Consider the following 24,438-nt stretch of genomic DNA (forward strand, 5'->3'; position numbering starts at 1 on the left):
ACCGGCAGGATGCTTTGTTAATGTTTCAACTGCTGATTTCCGCTTTAAAGACCCATCCCACTGGGCACACACTGGTTGAATAAACGTTGTTTCAATGAAACCAACGTGGAATAGACATTGAATTAACGTCTGTGCCCAGTGGGATGGCCCATTCTCACCCTAGAATTCTGGATCAATTCTGACATCATGAACTAATTAGCACATTTGCATTTCAATTTACACCTTTGTTTCCTCTTGGGCCAAGGATGTGGCCATACTGTAGTGCACATTTCTCTCTCTCACTAGTTCACTAAAGAGGGCCTAAATGAGAAACTCATTACCCTGTAGCCACAAGGTAATGTGTGAGGTAGTGGACCTTAGGGATAAAATGGTTTGCTGAATTATCTTATTCCAGAAGAGTTGATAGGCATACTAAATTTACAGTATGTTACAATTATTTAAATTACAGGGCCACCGAAACATTTTTACCAACCGGTTGCGCAAGGCCGTGTACGCAACTCCTCCCTCATTGCATATCTTACATCATTGCACTTTAGAGATAGTTTCGCCTCTCTCCGTATTTGGTCAGGTTTCTGATAAGCCAGTTTCTCTTCCTCTAATTTTTGTGTGGATCAGATACCAGGAAAGTAGACCAATCCAGAGTAAAAGCAGCCCTCTGTTTTCCTTATTGATTAACGAGAGAGAGCGAGAGTGAGGGAAAAGGTCATACACTGCCAAATGCATGGTCTTGATTTATGTGAAAAAATCATCTAGTTGTACAGTAACAACACACAGGTATACAAGTTAGGCTCATCTGATTAGGTACAGACACTTCCCATTTTTATGAAAAGCAATGCACAAGGCCTGATGCAATGTCTTGCAATGTACTTAATAAACTCAAAGACTAATGCCCATCACTCAAAGTTATTGGGTGAGGAAACAGTTCAGTTGTCATAAAGGAATAAACATGCTATAAACATGTCCTAGTTATGTCTCTTGATCAGTCAGGCATAAAACCCTACGGTTTACAAGGTGAAAGGTCAACATTCATTAAACCAAACATTCTCTTGCATCAGGTGTAGTGGGGGGTAACCGGGGGTAACCAGGAGGTTTCAGTCAGGGGATGTTGTTGTGGAGAGTCAGTGAGTAAGAAAATACAAAATGGCTGTGTGAGTGTAGGATTACTTCCTAAATGGCTCCCTATACCCTATATAGTGCACCAGGGCTCATACGTTGCTGGTCAAAAGTAGTGAACTATGTAGGGAATAGGGTGCCATTTGAGACGCAGACCTAGAAGTCAAGAACCCGGCTGTGTCTGTGTGTGATTGGTCAGAATATGGAGAGAGACAAAGTATTTACAAGTGTTGCCTTGGAACAATGGTTACCTTTGTTAGTGCTGGCTGGCAGATACACAGGGCTGGAGAGGAGGAGTCTGGACAGGGGCCAGATCACAGGGAACAGGTTGTTGCTGCACACTGCAGAACAGACCTCTACAACAAATAGGGGCAAAAAGGGACAATTGTTGATGAGGATTCCAAAATATTTTTGAATTACATTTGTGTGGTACTTTGGACAGTTCACTTGGAAAAGTACCTGGAAAACAGAGACAGAAACGTGTTATGCAAATGTAGGTTGCAGATGTAACATTGGCTCTGCATGTAAATGTATGAAAGCAACCAGTGAATCCATATTAACATGACTCTCTGTAAGATAAGCAATCATGTGTTTCCATTGTCATCATCAGCTCAGCATGTTGAACAACAACCAGAATGAGTCAGGTGAGCCAGATAGGGATGTATTACAGCAGCATCCTAACTATTTTACTACAGTCATCCTGGTTACGTCACTACAGTTACAGCACATCACAGCTACATGTGGGTAGCTAATGTGGAAATAAACCACAGAAGAAAAAAGGGCCAACATAACCACCTCCCTATAAACAGATCTTTATTGAAGGTTCACTTTAAGGGCAACTGAACAAACTAACTTTGACTTCACAGTCACATTAATGTGAAAGACCACCAGGATGTCTGTCAATTATAAAGGGAGTGATATGATATTGAATCACAACACCTGATTGTCTTATTGGAGACTGTCCTCAACTGAACTGAACTCAGGCCTTTCTGATGTGGAGCTGTCATGAGCTTCATTCAGGGGCTTGTATTTTGGATAGTCCTAAACTTTAATTTTTTAATTGAACCTTTATTTAACTAGGCAAGTCAGTTAAGAACAAATTATTATTTACGATGATGGCTTACCCCGGTCAAACCTGGACGACACCGGCCAATTGTGCGCCGCCCAGTTATCTGTTAGCTGGCTCTGTATTGTCATTGGCAATGGAACTGTATGTCCTCTGAAGCTCATCATGAATCTACATTTACACTGAGTATCCAAAACATTAAGAACACCTGCTCTTTCCATGACATAGACTGACCAGGTGGATTCAGGTGAAAGCTATATCCCTTATTGGTGTCCCTTGTAAATCCACTTCAATCAGTATAGATGAAGGGGAGGAGGAGACAGGTTAAATAAGGATTATTAAGCCTTGAGACAATTTAAGACATGGATTGTGTATGTGTGCCATTCAGAGGGTGAATGAGCAAGACAAAAGATGCCTTTGAACGGGGTATGGTAATAGGTGCCAAGTGCGCCGGTTTGTGTCAAGAACCACAATGCTGCTGTTTTGTTTTACGCTCAACAGTTTCCCGTGTGTATCAAGAATGGTCCACCACCCAAAAGACATCCAACCAACTTAACACAACTGTGGGAAGCATTGGAGTCAACATGGGCCAGCATCCCTGTGGAACGCTTTCGACACCGTGCAGTAGAGACTATGCCCAGACGAATTGAGACTGTTCTGAGGGCAAAAGGGGGTGAGGGGGTGTTCCTAGTGTTTGGTATACCCAGTGTATATGAAGTACAGAGTCCCTCCAACCAATAAATAAAGCATTGCTGTCTTCTGTTTTGTGTGTGCAAGATTCACAGATTTACAGACTGGATAATTGTAACAGCACTACTGCTGTGAGTCAGCTATAACAATATCAAGGCTTCTCCTAAAACTGTCAGGCACTGAAACCCCAAACTTAGAATTAGAGAGTTGTAAAGAAACTGTTTTTTAAATATCTAGAACTAATAAGATGAATTGCTTGGCAAATATTGATCATGTTGTAATTTCCCTGACCCCGGGGCAATTTCAGGTGAAATCTAGATTTCAACCTCTACCCACATTCTTCAACACAAAAAACTGACCAGATCACCTCATGTGCAATAATCTCTTGCAACCATCTCGTCAAACATGACACTGGACATTTTGTGAGTAGCATGTCAGCTACAGTACTTGTTCAGGATGACTTGCAGACCCTATAACAATGACATTCGGTGTGTAGAATATAGCCACTATGCTTTGACTAACACAATGTACTTTTTGAAGCAGTTTTCTTTACCCTGGTGTTGTCTGGGACATCTGGCCTGGTCACATTACATTCTTCATTTTTAACAACCCTGAAACTCCACAGAACTAACAAGCTGACAGCCATCTTGGAACGGACGGAGGAGTGTTGAGGCTGATGTGAAGAGGAGAAATGTGGAGAAAAAATAAAATCCAATTAGAATCATGATTTGGATTGAGAGGAAATGAGTGGAAGAGAAATAAACAGTTGATAATTAACTGCTCTCAATCGCATAGCAGGATGATGAACACCTATTGCAAGTCACTTTCTGTTGTTCAAGCCAGATTCCAACCAGCCAACTTTATTTATTTTACCTTTATTTAACTAGGCAAGTCAGTTAAGACGGCCTAGAAACAGTGGGTTAACTTCCTTGTTCAGGGGCAGAACGACAGATTTGTACCTTGTCAGCTCGGGGATTTGATCTTGCAATCTTTCGGTTATTAGTCCAACGCTCTAACCACTAGGCTACGCTGCCGCGGAAGGGTGAGAAGATTAGTTTTGTCATTAGTCACTCTAAAGAAAAGTCCACAAAAAATGTCTTCTTCACCCTCCCCTCTTTGATTTGCAGCCAGGCCAAGAGGTCAGTGTGTACATGCCCTGAGTGGGCATCCATTATATCACTTTTCCCCACAGCCATGCCCTCACTACAAGCTGGATGCTATCAACCAGCAGCAATACTCTGAAGCCACATTTATCAGTGACGATGTTGACAGATTCAGATTCATCTCACTATGGACAATTCTTACATGCAAAAACATGCCCCCTCCCTATGCCTCCTGAGAAAAAAATATTTATTCCCTATGGCATTTGAGATATATGGTCATTGATCTTTTTTGTTTCCAAGAACTGACAGAAAATACAGTTAAAATTACAATGCATTTTAGAAAAATTTGTTTAATGTTTAAAATATTGTAATAGGTAGGGCATTGTTACAGGTCTACCAATAAGTGGCAGTAATGAGGGAAATGGAATCAGCCATCTTGAAAGTCATTTTACCTGAGATTCTGTTGGTCATGTGTTTGTTTGTCATGTTGATCTGCAAATCTACTTGTATGATGGAATTGTGTATACAATGTATCTAATATGTTTCGTCATTGTCGAGGTGTTGATGGATGCTTTGGGCCAGACTTTAGAACTAGTGTGAAAGATGCCCTATTTGTAAGTTTGCTTAAAAAAAAATTCAAGTAACCTCTGCAAACTGTATTGTGATTTAGTGGTAAAGATTCTAATGGAATATTTTGTAATTGTGGTGTTGATAAAAAGGCAACTCCAACCACTGTTTTTTTGTCCTTTGTTTTTAGTATTGAAACATGGCTGAATTTTAAAACATTAGACAAACCACTTCCCATAGCCTGAGATTATCTTGTCACTTAGTGGGTTAGACCAATAGTTTACCCTTTTGTAGTGTGACTTATCAAAGAAACGTATCACTTGTGTACAACTGATGTTGGTACTTCATTAGATGTGCAGTGAAGTCCAGTGTGACACATATCTTACATTATTATATGTGCAGGGAAATCCAATGTGAAATTGATCTTAACTGTGTGCAGTGAACCATGTTTTATGTCACATGTTAAATAAAAATATTGCACTACATAAACGAACAACATGAGGGTCAAAATGTGAGCTTTGTCTGGGGTAGAGTCCCTGTTGGAAACCAACAGTGACCTATATTTGTAACTACAGTATCGATTTGCAGTACTGTCAAAACAAAGTTAAATCCTGAGATCACACAATTCAATCATTCCTCTCACTTTCTGAATTCACACTCCTCTTCCTGATTGACGGCTGTTGAATGGTTCCATTGACACTCTGTCACCTGGCCCCACCCACGTTTTACTAGTTTCTGCTTAACCAGTTTAGCCTCCTTCCCTCAATGACTGTTTAGTCTATATAACATGCTGCGGAAGCACCTGTGGCTCACTTTGCTCAGACCTGACGGACGGGACAGACCGAAAATTTAACAGTCGCACTTCGTCTTTAGCCTACTACTACCAAGAACCTAACAGCACCAGGGTGCATCAGTCAATCCCCATGTCTACTGACCAGGAGAGCTGCCATCTGTGTAAGGAAGACCTGAGGGACCCAGTCTCCATTCCGTGCGGCCACATCTTCTGCTCCATCTGCCTGAAGACCTACTGGGACCACGCTGACCACACCGGTTCCTACAACTGTCCACGTTGTCGGGTCACCTACAACAAGAGACCCACCCCACGCCGCCTCCAGACCTCCCGCTCCTCCTCACACTCAACCCACTCCCAACTCAGGATGTCTGAGACCTACCCTCCTCCACCTCCAGACCCAGACTACAATTACGCTGGACCACAAGATGTGGGATGTGATATCTGTATTGGGAAGAAGCACAAAGCCATCAAGACATGCCTGATGTGCCTGGCGTCCTACTGTGAGAGGCATCTAAAGCCCCACTATGAGAACCCTGGCTTCAAGAGGCACAAGCTGGTGGATGAGATCGGCCATCTGGACAGACAGATTTGCCCCCAGCATCAGAAGGGTCTGGAGCTCTTCTGCAAGACGGACCAGATGTGTATCTGTGTTCTGTGCACCGTGAAGGAGCACAAAGGTCACGACATGGTATCTGCCGAACAGGAGAGGTCAGAAGAACAGGTAAAACGGCTAACTCTTTGAAGTAGTTGCATTTCTGTATTGTTAAATGACAAGCCATTAGTGTAACAGGAAAAAAAACGACTACTTTTTTCTAGGCTTTTCAATAATTTGCCTATTCAAAACCATAAGGTTTCTGTAGCCAATTGACTGCAGTTGTGTGACTGAGAGCGACAGGTTGATTGTTGGAATAGATTAGCTAGTACCAGCCAAGCCCCTAAAACAAATACTTCAGGCAATCAGTTAGACTCACCCACATGAGTGAAAGCAGTTACTGTAAATGTGTGTGGGCTGGGGTGGGGTGTTGCAACCAAACCTCTATTCCAAGAACTACTACTGGCTAGATTTTATTACTGCATTGTCTGAACCTAATGCACATTATAATAATGCATTTTGATGACAATTTCAAATTACATGAATGGCGAGGAAAAAGATGCCACTTCACGCAGCCACAATGTTTGTCGGTAGCATTTGGGTTGTTCAGTATTTGGAATATTTTGGAAACAATTGTCTGACTTGTGGGGCTATGTCACTGACGTCCTGTGTCCTCCATCCATAGCAACGTCTGGGTGCCACCCAGGCAGAGATCCAGGAGAGGATCCATGAGAGGCTTAAGCAGATGGAGGAGCTGAAACAAGCTGTGGATTCACTCAAGGTACATGTCTCTATAGCACATAAAATACAGTAGGTTGTGAAATTACACAATTACAATATACTGTTAAGTCATACTAAACATACTGTAGATGTACTCACAGTGTATATTTCTGATGTGTGTCCTGGAGAGACAAATGATCTTTTCCCACCAAGAGATTTCATAATCACAAATATCAATACATCACCAACAGAGTTCCATTATGACTGACCTCCTGGGTGTATTGGTACAACCCAAAATGCTTTAGAGATTATAACAGCATGCCCATTAAGTGTGCCCCTTTCCTCTCCAGAGCTCAGCCCAGAGGGCTATGCAGGAGTGTGAGAAGTTGTTTGGCGACATGATGCGTTCCATCGAGAGGATGCAACAGGAAATGGCCAAGCTAATCTCCTCCAATAAGAGGGCAGCACTGAACAACGCTGAGGGTCACCTAGAGCGTCTGACCCACGAGATCGCTGACCTCAAGAAGCGAGACAACGAGATCACACAGCTGTCACGCACAGAGGACCACATCCACTTCATCCAGGTGACTAAAGGCTCGCACACATCGCACCGAATGTGGATCTAGCGTTAGTCTTGCGATCGTTCAGTGCGCTTTGTTTTAGGAACCACCGAAAAATCTGTGAGCATTCGGTTCACAAATGATGTTCAGAGGTGATAAATACTCTTGGGCTTTAAAGTCTAACACCCCTCACCCTAAAACAACTACTATAATATTTGGGCTCAAGCCAAGGAATGACACAAGCAATTTTAAACATTGCCTTCCCCCTAACACTATATATCTCATATTTGAGTGGCCCGCCAAGCGCATCACCCCAAAATAACCAGAACTCTTTGCACAATTTGGGTTAAGTGCCTTGCTCAAGGGCACATTGACAGATTTGTCACCTAGTTGGCTCAGGATTCGAACTGGCGACCTTTCGGTTACTGGCCCAATACTTTTGCCGCTTCAATGGGACAGAAGGCCGTGTGTTGTTGTGATTCTGGATGGCCAGATGGCAAGTAACAATGACAAGAAGCTGCAATGTGGAGACTCGTAGCTGGCTAGTTTTATCTTTATTCTTGATACCATGTCTTGTTTTGATGTCACGTCTATGCTAATATGGCAGAAATTCACTAGCTAGCTAACCAACAACCGCAATGATGTATTTGAGACAACAATTGTGCAAATGCATTTGTTTTTCAATGAACATTGAAGACTAAATAGTTACATGTCAACAATCTAAGCCAACCCAGTCTGTTTTGACCCGTAGTTGCGCACACGTCGGTTTTGTTGTTAAACAACCAACCTGTCTATAATAATTGAAGACAGGAAATATGAAGCCAGGATATGACACGAGCCAATTCAAATGATGAATGTGTCATTTGAAAAGAGGGCATGTCTGTCCTCATCCATTCACACATCTAACCATCTCTTATCCTCTCTGTTGTAGAGCTACCACATGCTAATCGCTCAGACGGAGGCTGAGGAGCTGCCCACAGTCTCAGTGAACCCCTACTTCTCCTTCGGACCCGTCACCAAGGCTGTCTCTGAGATGAAGGTCCATCTCCATGACATCAGCAATGAGGAGCTGGTCAAAGTGGCAACGACCGGTGAGGCAGTGAGATAATGCACTGTAACTTCAGTTAGTTACTGCCATTGCTGAATGAATGATGTAGAGCCGAGACCTAGATTAAACCCCAGGCTTTTGTCCTTTTTAAAACCATGGACTTGGAAATGCTTCAGTAATTTACAGTATATTCTTATAGAGAATATTTACTCAACTAGAATTTTTCCTCTTTCAGTGAACAAAATGCCTTTCTGCCAACTGGATGAAGCCAAAAGGAGAAATACTGTGAAAGGTGAGTCAATCAACATGAAACTCCCCACTGACCTTATTCTGGAAAATACTTGGAGTGGTATTAGTTCAAAAACAAGGATATCGACCCCACGACTCCCCCAGACCTCCACCAAACCCCCAAACAACATTGTTAGGTGGTTGCTGAGGAAATATGGGCTTGCCTTGTGTTGTAGCTAAATTCCAGTAATTACATTTTCACAGGGCAATCACAGCATAATCTGAATTTCAAATGGCTCCTTGAGTGATTATAATTTTCTTATTGCTCTGCTGTGCGTAAAAAAAACAAAATGGTTCCTCTAGTATTGTTGGAATAGTAAAGTGGTCTGAGCACCTTGATCTTTATTAGAGGGCACTCAAAGGTCAGGTGGTGGTTCAAGTGGCCCTGAATATTTACATTGGCTGATAAGTTAACTCTCTTAGAACACCACACACGCATCAAGCAATTTTACACAAACACACACTCATTAAAGTTGGATTTTCTGGGGATATCCGAAACACTAATAAATCCCAAGATTGTAAAGTAAATTTCCATGCATGCGGTATCAGGCTATATTGTACAATCCAAATACAATGTTATGTATGTTTTTTGTTTTCTTTTGCATTTCCTTCTCTTTGTAGCCGATGCAGTTGTTGCCGTGTACAAGTCTCCAAGCCAGGAGCCCCAGCACAGAGAGGACTTCCTGAAATGTACGTCTATTTAATGATTCTCCTTCTGAGACTATACTTACCAAATCAAATACTATAGGACTGAGGGTTCATTCTAGTGCCATTTAATTATTCATACTATTTGATCATTTAAGTGTGAACTACTGTTCATAAATTGCGTTAAAACCACTATAAAGACAGGAGTTAGTCTAAAATACTACCTGGCGCCCAGCCCACATGGAAACAGGCTAGTGCTGTGATGGGAGTAGTCTTACCACATTCCTTAGATACTAGGTTTGTAAGTGGGCATGCTCGATGAACTTTATACCGGTTTACTGCGGTGAGTGGGAGTATAGGTTTGTAAAAAGGTTATACAGAATGACATCACTGTATTGGCAAATCTTTCTAAGCTACGTTACTTGACTACTACAACTATTGGACACTACAGCTTCAGCAAGTTTAAAAACTGCTCTGAATAGGACAGTCAAAGTATAGAATAGAAGTGCGTACTGAGCATGCGGAAAAGGAAACATCGGTCACAAGCAGATTTGAATAACTGTGGTCCGAGCTATACATGTAAATAAATGGCTCTGCCTCCGGTGGTATTCCAGATGATAGGCCAAGTGGTCGATCTTCCAGACCAGATGGGCCAAGTGGTCGGTCATCTCGTCCTAGCCGTGGCTACAGAGAGTACCACCAGTTCTGACCTGGCTGAGGGGTGAACCAAGGTGAACCAAGTCTATAGTACATGAGCTACTGTAGCTGTTCTACTACCTGCATGCTGGTGCACACCTGTCCTGCAGGGTCACAAGTTTTTATTTTGTAATTTTTTTGTTGGGTGATTTACAGGTACAATATCAATTCATATTTTCAGTTTATATAACATGTACCTATGGGCTCCACAACTTTTTTTTGTAAGTAAGAAATACATACAGAAATAATTGACATTGATCAAAAAGGATTTTGTAATAGTACAATTGGTATGTAACCATGTTTTCCACCCCGTCTAGCAACACAGGTTAGTTGTCAGTGCCCACTCCCCTAAACATCCAAGGTTCCTTGTCAACTGAGGATGCTTTTACATCCTCCCTCTCTTCCCATTTCCTCCCAGAGACCAGAGAACCCTCCCCATACCATGCCTTCCCCCTGCCAGCAGTAATCATCTGAGAGATTCAAGGAGCTATCACCGTTAAGTAATATAACATAGCAGATTAAACATTTACATTCATGCACTTTGAAACAAAAAAAAAATGTGTAACTTTGTCCCAGAAGCATTTAACTGCAGTTCACACCCACATTATATGAAGGACTGTGCCTACCTGATTTACGGGACACAGTGAACAGTTTGGCATGGGGCCAATTTCATCATATAACTTTCCTTGGTGTTAAATACAGTTTCAATAAAGTATAAGTTGATGGCTCAGATTATGGGATGTCAAGGTCATATTTTTCCATACTCTGTTCCAGTTAAAGGGTTGTTCAGATTCACTTAGATCTGTGGACCATACTTTTAATGGCTAGCTCAGAACATGGGCTTTCTAAAAGTTGTATATATGCAGTGCATTCAGAAAGTGTTCAGACCTCTTCCCTTTTTCCACATTTTGTTACATTACAGACTTATTCTAAAATTGATTAAATACAATTTGTTCCTCATCTATCTACACACAATACCCCATAATAACAACGCGAAAACAGGTTTTTAGAAATGTTTGCAAATGTATTACACATTTTTAAAAATTAAACCTTATTTACATAAGTATTTAGACCCTTTGATATGAGATTCTAAATTGAGCTCAGGTGCATCCTGTTTCCATTGATCATCCTTGAGATGTTTCTACATCCTGATTGGAGTCCACCTTTGGTAAATTCAATTGATTGGACATGACTTTGAAAAGCACAAACCTGTCTATATAAGGTCCCACAGTTGACAGTGCATGTCAGAGCAAAAACCAAGCCACGAGGTCAAAGGAATTGTCCGTAGAGCTCTGAGACAGGATTTTGTTGAAGCACAGATCTGGGAAAGGGTACCAAATGTCTGCAGATTGAAGGTCCCCAAGAACACAGTGGCCTCCATCATTCTTAAATGGAAGAAGTTTGGAACCACCAAGACTCTTCCTAGAGCTGGATGCCCAACCAAACTGAGCAATCGGGGGAGAAGGGCCTTGTTCAGGGAGGGGACCAAGAACTCTGACAGAGCTCCAGAGTTCCTCTGTGGAGATGGAAGAACCTTCCAGAAGGACAACCATCTCTGTAGCACTCCACCAATCAGGCCTATATGGTAGTGGCCAGACAGAAGCCACTCCTCAGTAAATGGCACATGACAGCCTGCTTGGAGTTTGTCAAAAGGAACCTAAAGGACTTTCAGACCATGACAAACAAGATTCTCTGGTCAATGAAACCACGATTGAACTTTTTGGCCTGAATGCCAAGTGTCACGTCTGGAGGATACCTGGCACCATCCCTATGGTGAAGCATGGTGTTGGCAGCATCATGCTGTGGCTGTTTTTCAGCAGCAGGAACTGAGAGACTAGTCAGGATCAATGGAAAGATGAACACAACAAAGTACAGAGAGATCCTTGATGAAAACCTCCTTCAGAGCGCTCAGAACCTCAGACTTGGGCGAAGGTTCAACTTCCAACAGGACAACGACCCTAAGCACACAGCCATGACAACGCAGAAGTGTCTTCGGGACAAGTCTCTGAATGTCCTTGAGTGGCCCAGCCAGAGACTGGACTTGATCACGATTGAACATCTCTGGAGAGACCTGAAAATAGCTGTGCAGCAACACTCCCTATCCAACCTGACAGAGCTTGAGAGGATCTGCAGAGAAGAGTGGGAGAAACTCCCCAAATACAGGTGTGTCAAGCTTGTAGCGTCATACCCAAGAAGACTCAAGGCTGTAATCGCTGCCAAAGGTGCTTCAACAAAGTACTGAGTAAAGGGTCTGAATATTTATGTTAATGTGATATTTCAGTTTTAATTTTAAATAAATTTGCAAACATGGGGTATTGTGTGTAGATTGAGGGGGAAAAAACAATTTAATCAATTTTAGAATAAGGCTGTAACGTAACAAAATGTGGAAAAAGTCAAGGGGTCTGAATACTTTCCAAAGTGAAAACAAGTATGTTATATCTTGTTTTCATTGAACCATTTTCTTCATTACCCACCCTTATTCATGAAGTCTGCTAACTTAATTGTAATGGTCAGAATTGTTAACTTGTTTTTTTATACCTTAAGACAAAATATGCTGCTGAAGAGATTCCATATATAAGGCTGCGGCTACAACTCTGTAATTATAGTGAGGGGGGCTAGGGAGGAGGGGGGGGAATGGTTTTCCAGAGGGTCTTCTTGGTGGGGAGTGACCAGTGGTGTGTGGGGGGGGGGGGGTCTGCGGGTCCTGCTTGTTATTTTACATCCATGGATTTATCAACACTAAAGACAACTAATACATTTTAGAAAAATAATGGCAACACTAGTTATTATTCTCTTGTGGAATTTGAAAAGCCTTAATAGTCCTATCAAATGTTCCAGCTGTCTTGATCTCCTAGCAAGAAACCATATTTATATATTTATATAGCAATGCTCCAAGAAACACACCTGTTCAAAAGGACGCACATAAAATAGAGAACCATTTGTACAAAGCCCCAAACATAACTCATGTGTGGCTTCGGGACAAGTCTCTGATCAATTTATAAGAACCTCAATTACCATTCTTGGTAAAGGCAAAGATCAGGCAGAATCACTTTCATTAAATGTATCCATAATTGAAAGAAAATTACTTTTATTACATCCATAATTGAAAGAATATTGCTTTTATCAATGTCTATGCTCCAAGTATTTTTTTTATATTCTCTGATCAACATATTGTCTGAATTAACTGAATTCCAAATGGTTATTGGGACAGGAATGAATCCCATTCTGGACATGCAGGACAAATCTAATAAGACCAACTACAATCTTGCAGGGTCACATTAATCATAGCCTGGTGTCCTGATCTCAGATCTGTTTGTCCTGCCTTGCCAATGCATGAGAATTACCAGAGGAGTTGGCAAAACAGCACAGACCGATCTGGGACCAGGCTACGTTACTTGCCCTTAGTTTGCCTGGTGAAACTCAAGGTCCCTTTGCTGACTTGAATGACTGGTAGCATTTGCAATATTATGTTTGTGGTAATTCAACTAACTACGTCTGACCTTTTTGACATTTCAGATTGGGGATGTGCTAGGCGATAGGGTACTTAAATCTGGGACTTGGGCTGTGTTTAGACAGGCAGCCCAATTCTGTAAAACAAATCCCACTAATTGGTATTTTGACCAATCACATCAAATATTTTTTAGAGCTGATCTGATTGGTCAAAAGACCAGTTAGTGAAAAACATATCAGAATTGGGCTGCCTGTCTAAATGCAGCCATTGTTTTGTATAATTGTGTATAATATTGGTTTTAAACAACCTTTTACATTCCATAACTAACCTTGTAATGTCTAGTATTGTATGGGTATAAGGGTTAAATGATCAAGCCCATAGGAAAGAAGAGCATTCAGTTCACACAGTGGCACTCACTCATGACATGCCTTCTCCCTCTTCTCTCTCAGATGCCTGCGTTCTCACCCTGGACCCCAACACAGCCTACCGCCAGCTATACCTGTCTAGAGGCAACAGGAAGGCAGCCCTGAAGAGAGAACCACAGGACTACGCTGACAGTGCCTCCAGGTTCGACTGCCTGCCCCAGGTCCTCTGCAAAGAGTCCCTGTCTGGAGGTGCCTACTACTGGGAGGTGGAATGGAGTGGAGAGGGGGCCTCCGTGGGCATCACCTACAAGGGCATCAAGAGAGTAGGCTACGGGGACAGCTGCCGCATCGGCTACAACCGCAAGTCCTGGAGCCTCTTCTGCTCTGATTCCAGCTATTCCGCCCGATATGGTAAAGACCAGGTGGAAATCAATGCACCCTACTCCTCCAGGATAGGGGTCTTCCTGGACCACTCAGCAGGCACCCTCTCGTTCTACACTGTGGGGGACACCATGTCTCTCATACACCGCTTCAAGGCCTCCTTTGCCGAGCCTGTCTACCCAGGCTTTTGGGTCTGGTATGAGTCAGCGGTCACCATCCGTCAGCTGTCATAATATTATATTACCTATGATTAAATTATGATTGCCTATGTATCGATCATCATACGTATTGTGATTCAAGTAATATAACTGCATTTGTAATTTGACTCGTTTTCTCAAATTGTACTATTTAAATTGGCAATGATGTTTTACTTTGTTCTATTGAGGTTTGAATTCATGTTTTATACTGTATATAAATCATCAAATAGAGATAGATATCTCTGACAAATTGGGTTTGGTGAGTAAAGGAATAAACATGATATCTATAATGTTTTCATAATCATGAAGGATCTACTTTAGAATAGACTGATGTGTCAACTAATATATTTGATAAACGAATATACTCTATGGATCAGATGAATAAAATACACCTGAAGTTGTATATAAATGTATCACACAAAGAAACTGGAATGTGTAATACAAGTTTATTTTATATTAATATAGTATTTCTGTCGCGTGTGCATTCAACCCAATAATTGATTTGGAATAATTGTAATAGGCACTGTAAAGCTAGGATGACCCTTAATGCCATAATGGAAGACCTGGAAGAAAGGTCTTTATATAAAATGTTTTCCATAAGGGCCGGCCATTGGTGGAATAGCCGACTCACTGTAAACCGGCTACTTTTTCCGCTTCATAAATTTTCATTTAAGTTTCAATTCGATAGTCAGTATAGCCTTCTTCCGCTAAAATGAACGATATGCATCTTCTAGTGATAGGACAGGGGCCTGTCCGCCACAAAGCGAGAAATAAAAATAGGTTATTTTAATTGCCTTTGTTTTTATTGATCTAATATATTACATACTTTTGTTCACTTTCTAGCATTCAAAATAATAGATACTGGCTGCAGTTCAAACACGTAATTTTTACCGCCTCAGCCCTTGCGCTAGCCACTTTCCCTCTGGGGAATCCCCGTCGAAACCGGATGCAGTTTGATTGCCATCTTAAGTAGAAGTCCAATTCACTAACGTTGCCCCCTCGGCCCTCAATTTAGCTTGAGGGAGCGGGTGAACAACTTTGGTCACTTGCAGGGTTGATATGACACACAATTCAATGCAAACTGTAGTCACATGTCAAACTCTTGTGCCCGCGAAGTGTCAAATTGAATCAACAAGGCTGCATTTTTGGCATGTCAGGAAAAAATATGAAGCTAGCTTGCTAACGTAGCTAGATTCATAAACATATTTTTTGGAATTCTGAAATTTATTGGAATAAATTACTAAACGATAAAACTAGCTAGCCAGCTATGGGTAACTGTAGCTAGCTACCTGATATGTATGTATATATGTCTAAATCCCCAAAACATGTCACTACAACTCAATACATCACTACTGGGACAAGTCAATTTGCTTACCCTTAGTACATTAAACAACGCATAAACAAAGTTTTGCAGTATAAACCCATTGGGGGAAAAAATATATTTAAATATACTTAAATCATACTTCAACATATTTAATTATATTTAAAATTATCTAAATTGGAAGAATTTAAATACATTTAATGCATTTAATGTACATTTTATTTGTATTTTATTAGCGTTTTAAAGTATATTAAATACATTTAAAATTATCGGAATATGAACTTTTTTTTGTACTTTTGTATATTCTTAGTATATTAGACAAAGAGCAAAACAAATATACTTTGAATACATCTTAAATACATTGTATGTATATTTGTCATAAATTAGAAATATACTAAAATTGTATTTATAGTCTCCTCACTACAAGACTTAGCAAATACACTTCTACTCATTAACTACATTAGCTATTGTAATAATAATCTTCTCAGCCGATGTTAACATTCTATTTTTATTCTGTATATTTGTATTATTCTTTTCACTCAGTCATTTAAATCATTATTGAGGAGTTACTACAATGTTTTTGATCCAACCTCAGTTTTCTCCTATCACAGCCATTTAACGCTGTAAATGTTTTACAATCACCAATGGCTTCATGGCAACATCCCTATGCAGTTTCATTCCTGTCCTGCAGCTCATTTCAGAAGGATGACTGTATCTTTGATATGTCTGGGTGGTGTAATACATAATCCACAGCATAATTATTCACTTGACCATGCTTACAGAGATATTCAATGTCTGATTTGATATTGTTACCATCAATCACTGACCTTTTATGAGGCGTTCAAAAGGCTCTCCGGCCTTTGTCGTTGAATCTGTGCTTGAAAATCAATACTTGACTGAAAAAAAAATAATGTCAACCCCTATTACTTCACACATAGTCCATGTAGCATATTATGTGATTTGTTAAGCCACATTTTACTAATTTAGGCTTGCTGTAACAAAGGGGCTGAATTCGTATGCAATGGCTATATTTTAGTTATCTAATTTGTATTATAAATTTTTTACTTTGGCATTACAGAGTGCTTTGAGTTCATTGTTGACAACAAATTACAATTAAATCCATTTTAATCCCACTTTTTAACACAATAACATTTGAAGAAATACAAAGGGTATAAATACCTTTGCAAGAAACTGTAAACTTATAGTGTACTTGATCACTCACAAGCAGAGTTTCATTAAAAAAAACTGTCTTTTGAATGAATATAATAAATTACAATTAAAGCGATTGAAATTGAAGTATAGTTTTAATGAGTGTGTTTAAATTGAATGATAGTGAGCATATAGTATACTTTAATGAATTTAAAGTACACTTTTAATAAGTATACTGAAGGTTGATGATAGTTTATTTATAGTATATAAAGCCACTACACAACACTAAACTATACATTAATTGTACTATAATGGTGACAAACGGTGCCCACAAACTGTTAGGACCTACATAAAGCTGTCCCAACAGCAGAGTCCCAACAGCAGTCCCAACACCTTACCACTGCTACACCTGGCTATCAGCGGCGCCTTGTCTGGCAGCGAAACAGTTCATTCAGCCTCATTTACTGACTTAAAAAAAACATAGCTGATATGGCTGACTTGCTTAAACAAATGTGGTTTCTTGGAAACATTTTGTATGGAGGAATGGTCTAAGCTCCCTCCTAATGGGGTGGCGGGTAGCCTAGTGGTTAGAGCATTGGACTAGTAACTGAAAGGCTGCAAGATCGAATCCCCGAGCTGACAAGGTAAAAATCTGTCGTTCTGTCCCTGAACAAGGCAGTTAACCCACTGTTCCTAGGCTGTCATTGAAAATAAGAATTTGTTCTTAACTGACTTGCCTAGTTAAATAAATGTAAAAATGTTATCTTGACTTCAACATTAATCTGAAGACTGTTATTTATCTAATTACCTAAATATGTTTAATTGTTACCAGATTAAATGAATCATGTAACAATTAACACATTAGGATTTGGGGCACCATGAGAGCAGTTCTTTAAAGAGTTACCATCTCCCGAATTAAACTCTAAAGGTTTTTACCTATCACGTCTATAAACAGTCAACTTATTAATCATGACCTCATATCAACAGTCCTTGTATCTGCAAAAACAGAGCCTTACTACACAAATTGGTTTTATTATTTATTTACTAGCTAATTAAATGGTAACACAAGATAAATACACACACTTAAAAAACAGGTCCCTAACGGACTGACAACAATATGGCTGCTTGTTACAAAAGATATGGAGAGGGCGAGAGAGAGAGGGACAGAGTCACTTAATGCTGGTACATTCTGAAACTACTCTCACTTATAGTAATCCTATACACATGAACCGTCGCCCGCTTGGACTAAGAAATAATGAATGTATTGACGTGAAATGCCTTGGTTTACTGTGTATCTACCTCGGAACCGGGCTGCCTTGGAAAGGGGGTTGGGCCTTTTCACAGCACGCTTGTAAGGCTCTGATTATCCAAAAGGGTTCCAACAAGTCTTCTACTGTTGTTCCCCTCTGCAGTTGTCCGGTATCCGGTGACTGGTCATGTAGTCCTAAACACAACTACAGAGTTTATTTTCCTTCCATTCGCTCTTGAAGATGCTTCTTTGAAGATAGGCTAGATAGCCGTGCCGATGGTTCCCAGTGGGGTGATGAGAATAGCGTAATACGATGGTTTGAACAGAGTAGTGGAATGGTTCCACTTAAATTCACTTTCGAATATACTTTACTTAGGACAGCTAATCAGCTGTACCAGTGATTGTCCGGGTGGTGAGTTTATCGTCTCTACCTCGTGTTGAGATTCAGAGTTCAGACCACTTTAAACATAAGCTGCAGCTCTACGTTTCTCTGGTCTGGTATGTTAATTTCTTTATGCAGTTTGTTTCAAAGGGTGGTTCCGTCAGGCTGACACGTTCTCTGACCTCACTCAGGGGCATGACTTGTCACTGTGCAAAGTTTATGTAGGAGGGGTTAATAATAAAAATATGTAAAATCACTTATGGCTCCTAAAATCACACCCCTCGCTTAACAAAACACTTTCATAATTTTTCACATTACATGCACAACGCATAGGATGGACACTTCAGACATGTAGCGGGTATACTTTCTAAGTTACAGTATTTCCTTTATAACATTCGTAATGATTCACAAAATAACAAACAAAATGACATTAGTGTTCTATAGATCGCCTCTGACCATTCCCCATGTTCTATGCTAGAAATATTGTTCCAGTATTCGCTTTTGAACATTTTTATTTGATTTATTTAACCCTTATTTCACCAGGTAAATTGACTGAGAACACATTCTCATTTACAGCAACGACCTGGGGAATAGTTACAGGGGAGAGGATGGGGGATGAATGCGCCAATTGTAACGTGTTAAGAGTTTTGGCGAGAAAAGTCTCTTGAAACAAAGGCACATTCCTTTGGTGGATTTGGATTTGAAGACCTGAATCTTCTATCCTTGATTTTCAACAGGGCGTGAGTTGTTAATCCACACCAGTTCTGTGGGTGAAAGGTGGTCTGGTTGAAGTTATTCATTGAATACCTGATCTGACCTATTTGGATCCTCACACCTTGTGACAGCGTGTGATTCTGTCACTATCAATTGATGTTTGACATTTCAACAGGCTCTTAAACAACATAGTAACTCTAAATCAGTCAAAATGAATTATTTAGGGTGTATTATTATTATTTCAAGGCTATAGCCTGCCTTTTAAGAAATCAGTTGTGAAGCATTTGTGGCATGCAGGAGCACTCAGCATTTCAACAACACATCATCAACAGCACTTCAACAACATGCCTATACATTTCACTTTTATGCTGTTTAAAATTGTATTTTTTTTAAATTACTTAGAATGAAATGATAATTAAACGAAAAATCCCTTATTAGGCTATACAGTCATTCTACAGTGCATTTCAATTCAGTTTTAGAAACACAAGTTTGCCCAGTCTTTGGTTTGAGGATCATGCAGTGGAGTATGCATGCCTAGTTTGTTAATTTAGCTTAGCAGATGCTCTTATCACAGTCAAATAGAATACATTAGGAAATTATAGTTTCCCAAATTATAAAAAAGTTATAAGTGCACATAGGCCTATCTGATGATATGCAACTTCTGTGTTAAAGGCACAGTCAACTTAGTGTATGTAAACTTCTGACCCTCTGGAAATGTGATACAGTGAATTATAAGTGGAATAATCTGTCTGTAAGCAATTGCTGGAAAAATGACTTGTGTCATGCACAAATTAGATGTCTTAACCTCTTACAGCTCCTTAAGGATAGGGGGCAGTATTGACAATTTCGGAAAAAATATGTGCCCATATTAAACTGCCTCCTACTCAAACTCAGAAGCTAGGATATGCATACCTGTTGTATTCGGCGCATGTGACTAATACAATTTGATTTGATTATAAATAACATACAATCCCTTACTTTCAACTGTTGGTCTAACTCAAACAGTTCAGAAAGTCACCACCGAACCCTTGCTTTAACTACATTTAAATGTCAACCCCATTATTCTTATTTTTGTACCCTCTACCACAATTGTGAGAAAGTCAGTTCTGGTGATTTTTCTACTTCAAAATGAATGAAAATAAAATGATGCTGACACCATCTAAAATATAATTTTCCCCTCCATAAATAATTCTGGTGACATGATGATCGATGATTGACTGCCGCTTGACAAATAACAATATCCTCTCTTATCCATAATAATCCTAGCAGCACTGTATCTGCGAGCTGTTGGCTAGAGAGCAGGTGCCAAGACCAGAGTAGGCACATTAGCTATTTAACGCAACAGTTTCTGTGACAAAAACTATCAATAGAGTTGAACATGCGATGGAAACACATCAAACTTTAGATTTTTATTTGGTACATGAAAACTTAAGTGAAAAAGAAAATTTTGTGTACACTACATCATCAGCACTGATTTTTATCTGCAACAAGTCCATTTGATTGAAACATCCAAGCTAGCAATGAGGAATCGGCCCAGAAGCGGCCCTCTTCCGGGGGGCCAGAACTGATTGAATCAGGCAGGAATCGGTTGTAGGACTCGGCCCGGAATCAAAATTAATGACTGCCCAGAATCGGCCCAAGTACATTGGGCTGTTTCCGTCTACCGGAATTCACCCGACTTTGCCGGCATCTTACCAGAATCCCCCCAGAAGCGGCCTGATGCAAATGTAAATAAATGTATACAAAATTACCCGATTTAGTCATTTTAAATATTACTATTATACATGTTCTGCATACAAATTATACCCATCCACCAAAAAAAAAGTATGTCGGAGGAAACACCGTACAAACCTGGTGAACGTGTCAGCGTGCATGCATCTGGCCTGCCACAAGAGTCGTTACAGTGCGATGGGATAAGGACATCCCGGCCGGCCAAACCCTCCCCTAACTCGGACGACGCTGGGCCAATTGTGTGTCGCTTCATGGGTCTCCCTGTCGCGGACGGCATAGGTTTTCAACCAGCATCTATAGCAACGCAGCGGTTTCTTAGACCGCTGCGCCACTCGGGAGGCTCCATCCAAAGTTTAATGCTTGTCAAAGTATAAAACATGCTTATCAAAGTATAAAATTACTACAATACAACTTAAACAGGACTCTTAAAGAATTTTATTTAAATGCTAATTGTATTTTTGGATCACAGAAACAATGAGAATATGGAAAAATAAATAAATAAATAATATAAAGCAGTCCGTGTAATCATCTGCCAGAGAGTAGCCCCAATCGGCCCGAGACCCAAGTAATACATTTGGGCCAGATAACTCACACCGAAATAGCCCCGAGCCCCAAGTAATATATTTTGGCCAGATAACTCACACCTGAATCGTCCAGAGCTCAATCCCCACATCCTAGCCATAAGTAATACTGCCTAAGGCAGCACTCGGGCCACAAGACGTCGGCCGAGTCTGACTCTCAGCCGAGTGCCCCGACTCTCAGCCGGAATCGGCCCAGATCCACTGTGCTAGCTGGGATACCACTGGTCGGAAAATGCACATACAGTATTTTTGTTATAGAATATCTGCATGAAAATCTGTCGCCAATTGGATGGAAACCTAGCTAATGATAAAATGAATATGTGCACTCACCAGGGATATGTCCGATGGTCTCCACTGGTGCAAATAAGATATATACTGTTCAATAAATTCAGTTGATAACTATAAAAGACAGATTAGAGTATTTTCATTGTCTTCTCTTTATACAGCAATAGCGAGTTTCTTTCCAAACTGTGATGAAATATTGTGATATGCCTAACTCAGCCTCTACTTTTCACTGACAGTCGCAACTCAACAATCATCTACGTGGTATTTTCTGTGCATGCTGCCCAAATTGCGGGCCCTTCTGACTGTAGGCAATGTGATTTAAAACAATCCAGTTAATTTTTTTAATAAGCTAATGATAATCTGTGGCCAAATCATGCTTTCTGGTGTAGTAGCCTATGTTGAATGATTTTATTTTTTTCTGTATAGACAGGAGTAGGCTAAGCGGTGCCAGGCGCACCGGTTTGTGTCAAGACCTGAAACACTGCTGGGTTGTCACACTCAACAGTTTCCCGTGTGTATCAAGAATGGTCCACCACCCAAAGGACATCCAGCCAACTTGACACAACTGTGGGAAGCATTGGAGTCAACATGGGCCAGCACCCCTGTGGAACGCTTTCAATATTAGTTCAACTCAATATTAGTTCCTAATCTTGGGGATACTCAGTGTATAGGCCCTACCTGCACTGCACACACATAGACAGGGGTTGGTTTATTTTTGGTCAATTGTACATTACTGTTTGAATAAATCATGATAAAAAATAATAATAATTGTAAACCAAAAACTAACGTGACCAGGTACTTTGTTTTCACTGGTACCCTTGGACCAAATTATTATTTTACTTCTATTTATTCAGGGGAACCCTTTGTGACCAGGGTGTCATTTACAATGGTGCCCTGAGGACCACAATACAACAAAATCAAAATGATCAATACATATTAAATAAACTAGAAATTACAGAATCAACACTACAGCTTCAAACACCACAAATACAATTATTATTCAATCCAAACAGTTGCAATTCTCATTAAATTCATTCAACATTAAAGTCCTAAACTTCAAGATGTAGGGAGTTTTGTAAGCTATTCCAAAAATGGGGGGCACTAAAACAGAAGGCAGATTTACCTAGATTGGCATGTACTAGTGGAACCTCAAGAGTTAACCATCCCTGTGAACAGGTTTGTCTCGTATTTTTACATTTTAACAGTGAAGTGAGGTAGATCAGAAGCTTGTGTAATAAGGCTTTGTAAACAAAAAGAGAGTAATGAAGTGACCTACGGGACTTTAATGAGGACCAGGCAATACAGGATGCAATGATGCATATCAAAACTATCTCTTTGATAAAGCAAAGGGCGCTATGGTAGACAGCATCCAAAGGTTTAAGAGTAATGGCTGCTGCATTCCGATAAATGGTGTCACTATAGTCAAGAACTGTCAGGAAAGTTGATTGACTCTACAATCTGCTTCCCGCTGTTAAAGGAGAGGCATGATCTATTTCTATAAAATAAGCCTACTTTAAATATCAGCTTCTTACTAGCTCAAACATATGTTTTTTAAACGTCAAACTATTGTCAATAAAAAAGCCCAGATATTTATAGGCGGGAACCTGCTTGAAGGGAATTAGAAAATAGCATACATTTAGTTATTCCTGCATTAAGTACCAATTTTACATCAACAAGGACTTTCTGCAAGGCAACAAATTCTGATTGCAGCTCCAACATAGCATGGTCAGCCATAGAGGCAATAGCATACATAACAGTGTCACCTGCATACAGATGAATGTTACAGGTTTTTGGTGATAGACCAATATAACTTATAGAAATAGTAAAGAAGACAGGTCCCAAAATCGACCCCTACACTTTTAGTAATATTGTAGTAACTTGACTTGACACCATCAGAAAGCACACATTGTGTCCTGTCTGACAGATAGTTCCCAAACCAGTTGCAGGACGCCTGGTCGACGCCTGGTCGATGCAAATCAATTTCCAAAATTTTTGACATGAGTTTTTCTGGAATTTTTGTTGTTGTTATTCTGTCTCTCACTGTTCAAATAAACCTACCATTAAAATTATAGACTGACCATTCCTTTGTCAGTGGGCAAACGTACAAAATCAGCAGGGTATCAAATACTTTTTTCCCTCACTGTATATTAAGCAAACCAGATGGCACGATTTTCTTGTTTTATTATTTTACGGATAGCCAAGGGCACACTGATGACATAATTGACAAACAAAGCATTTGTGGCAGTAGGGATGACCAGGGATGTTCTCTTGATAAGTGTGTGAATTGGATAGAAAAAAATCTGTCCTGCTAAGCATTCGAAATGTAATAAGTACTTTTGGGTGTCAGGGAAAATGTATGGAGTAAAAAGTACATACTTTTTTAGGAATGTATTGGAGTAAAAGTAAAAGTTGTCAAAAATAGAAATAGTAAAGTACAGATACCCCAAAAATCTACTTAAGTAGTACTTGAAAGTATTTTTACTTAAGTACTTTACACCGCTGGTCGAGGCCCATATCAGACAACCTTTGAATGAGTAAGGGGATAGTCAACAGTATTAAAGGCCTTGGATAGGTCTATAAATATGTCAGCACAGTGATTCCTATGATCTAAGCCAGGTATTCCCAACTGGGGTACGCGCAATGCCATCGGGGGTACGCCAAATAAAAATGTGATTCATATTTTTTTCTTCACATTTTCAAACAGTCCATTTATATTTTCCAACAGGGCTATAATTTTGGATAAGGTTTTTT

The 24,438-nt window shown here is 40.1% G+C and overlaps 1 protein-coding gene across 1 annotated transcript; it reads left to right on the forward strand.

The window, feature by feature from the left end:
- Nucleotides 1–5,331: 5,331 nt before the first annotated feature.
- Nucleotides 5,332–16,881, forward strand: ftr83 (finTRIM family, member 83). Its single transcript, XM_029701716.1, has 7 exons — nt 5,332–6,053; nt 6,610–6,705; nt 6,995–7,228; nt 8,136–8,295; nt 8,488–8,544; nt 9,162–9,230; nt 13,782–16,881. The coding sequence occupies exons 1-7, from the start codon at nt 5,463–5,465 to the stop codon at nt 14,309–14,311; spliced, it is 1,737 nt and encodes a 578-aa protein (XP_029557576.1). The 5' UTR covers nt 5,332–5,462; the 3' UTR covers nt 14,312–16,881.
- Nucleotides 16,882–24,438: the final 7,557 nt, after the last annotated feature.

The sequence above is a fragment of the Salmo trutta genome, chromosome 19 (assembly GCF_901001165.1).
Source record: "Salmo trutta chromosome 19, fSalTru1.1, whole genome shotgun sequence".
NCBI classification, from domain to species: Eukaryota; Metazoa; Chordata; class Actinopteri; order Salmoniformes; family Salmonidae; genus Salmo; species Salmo trutta.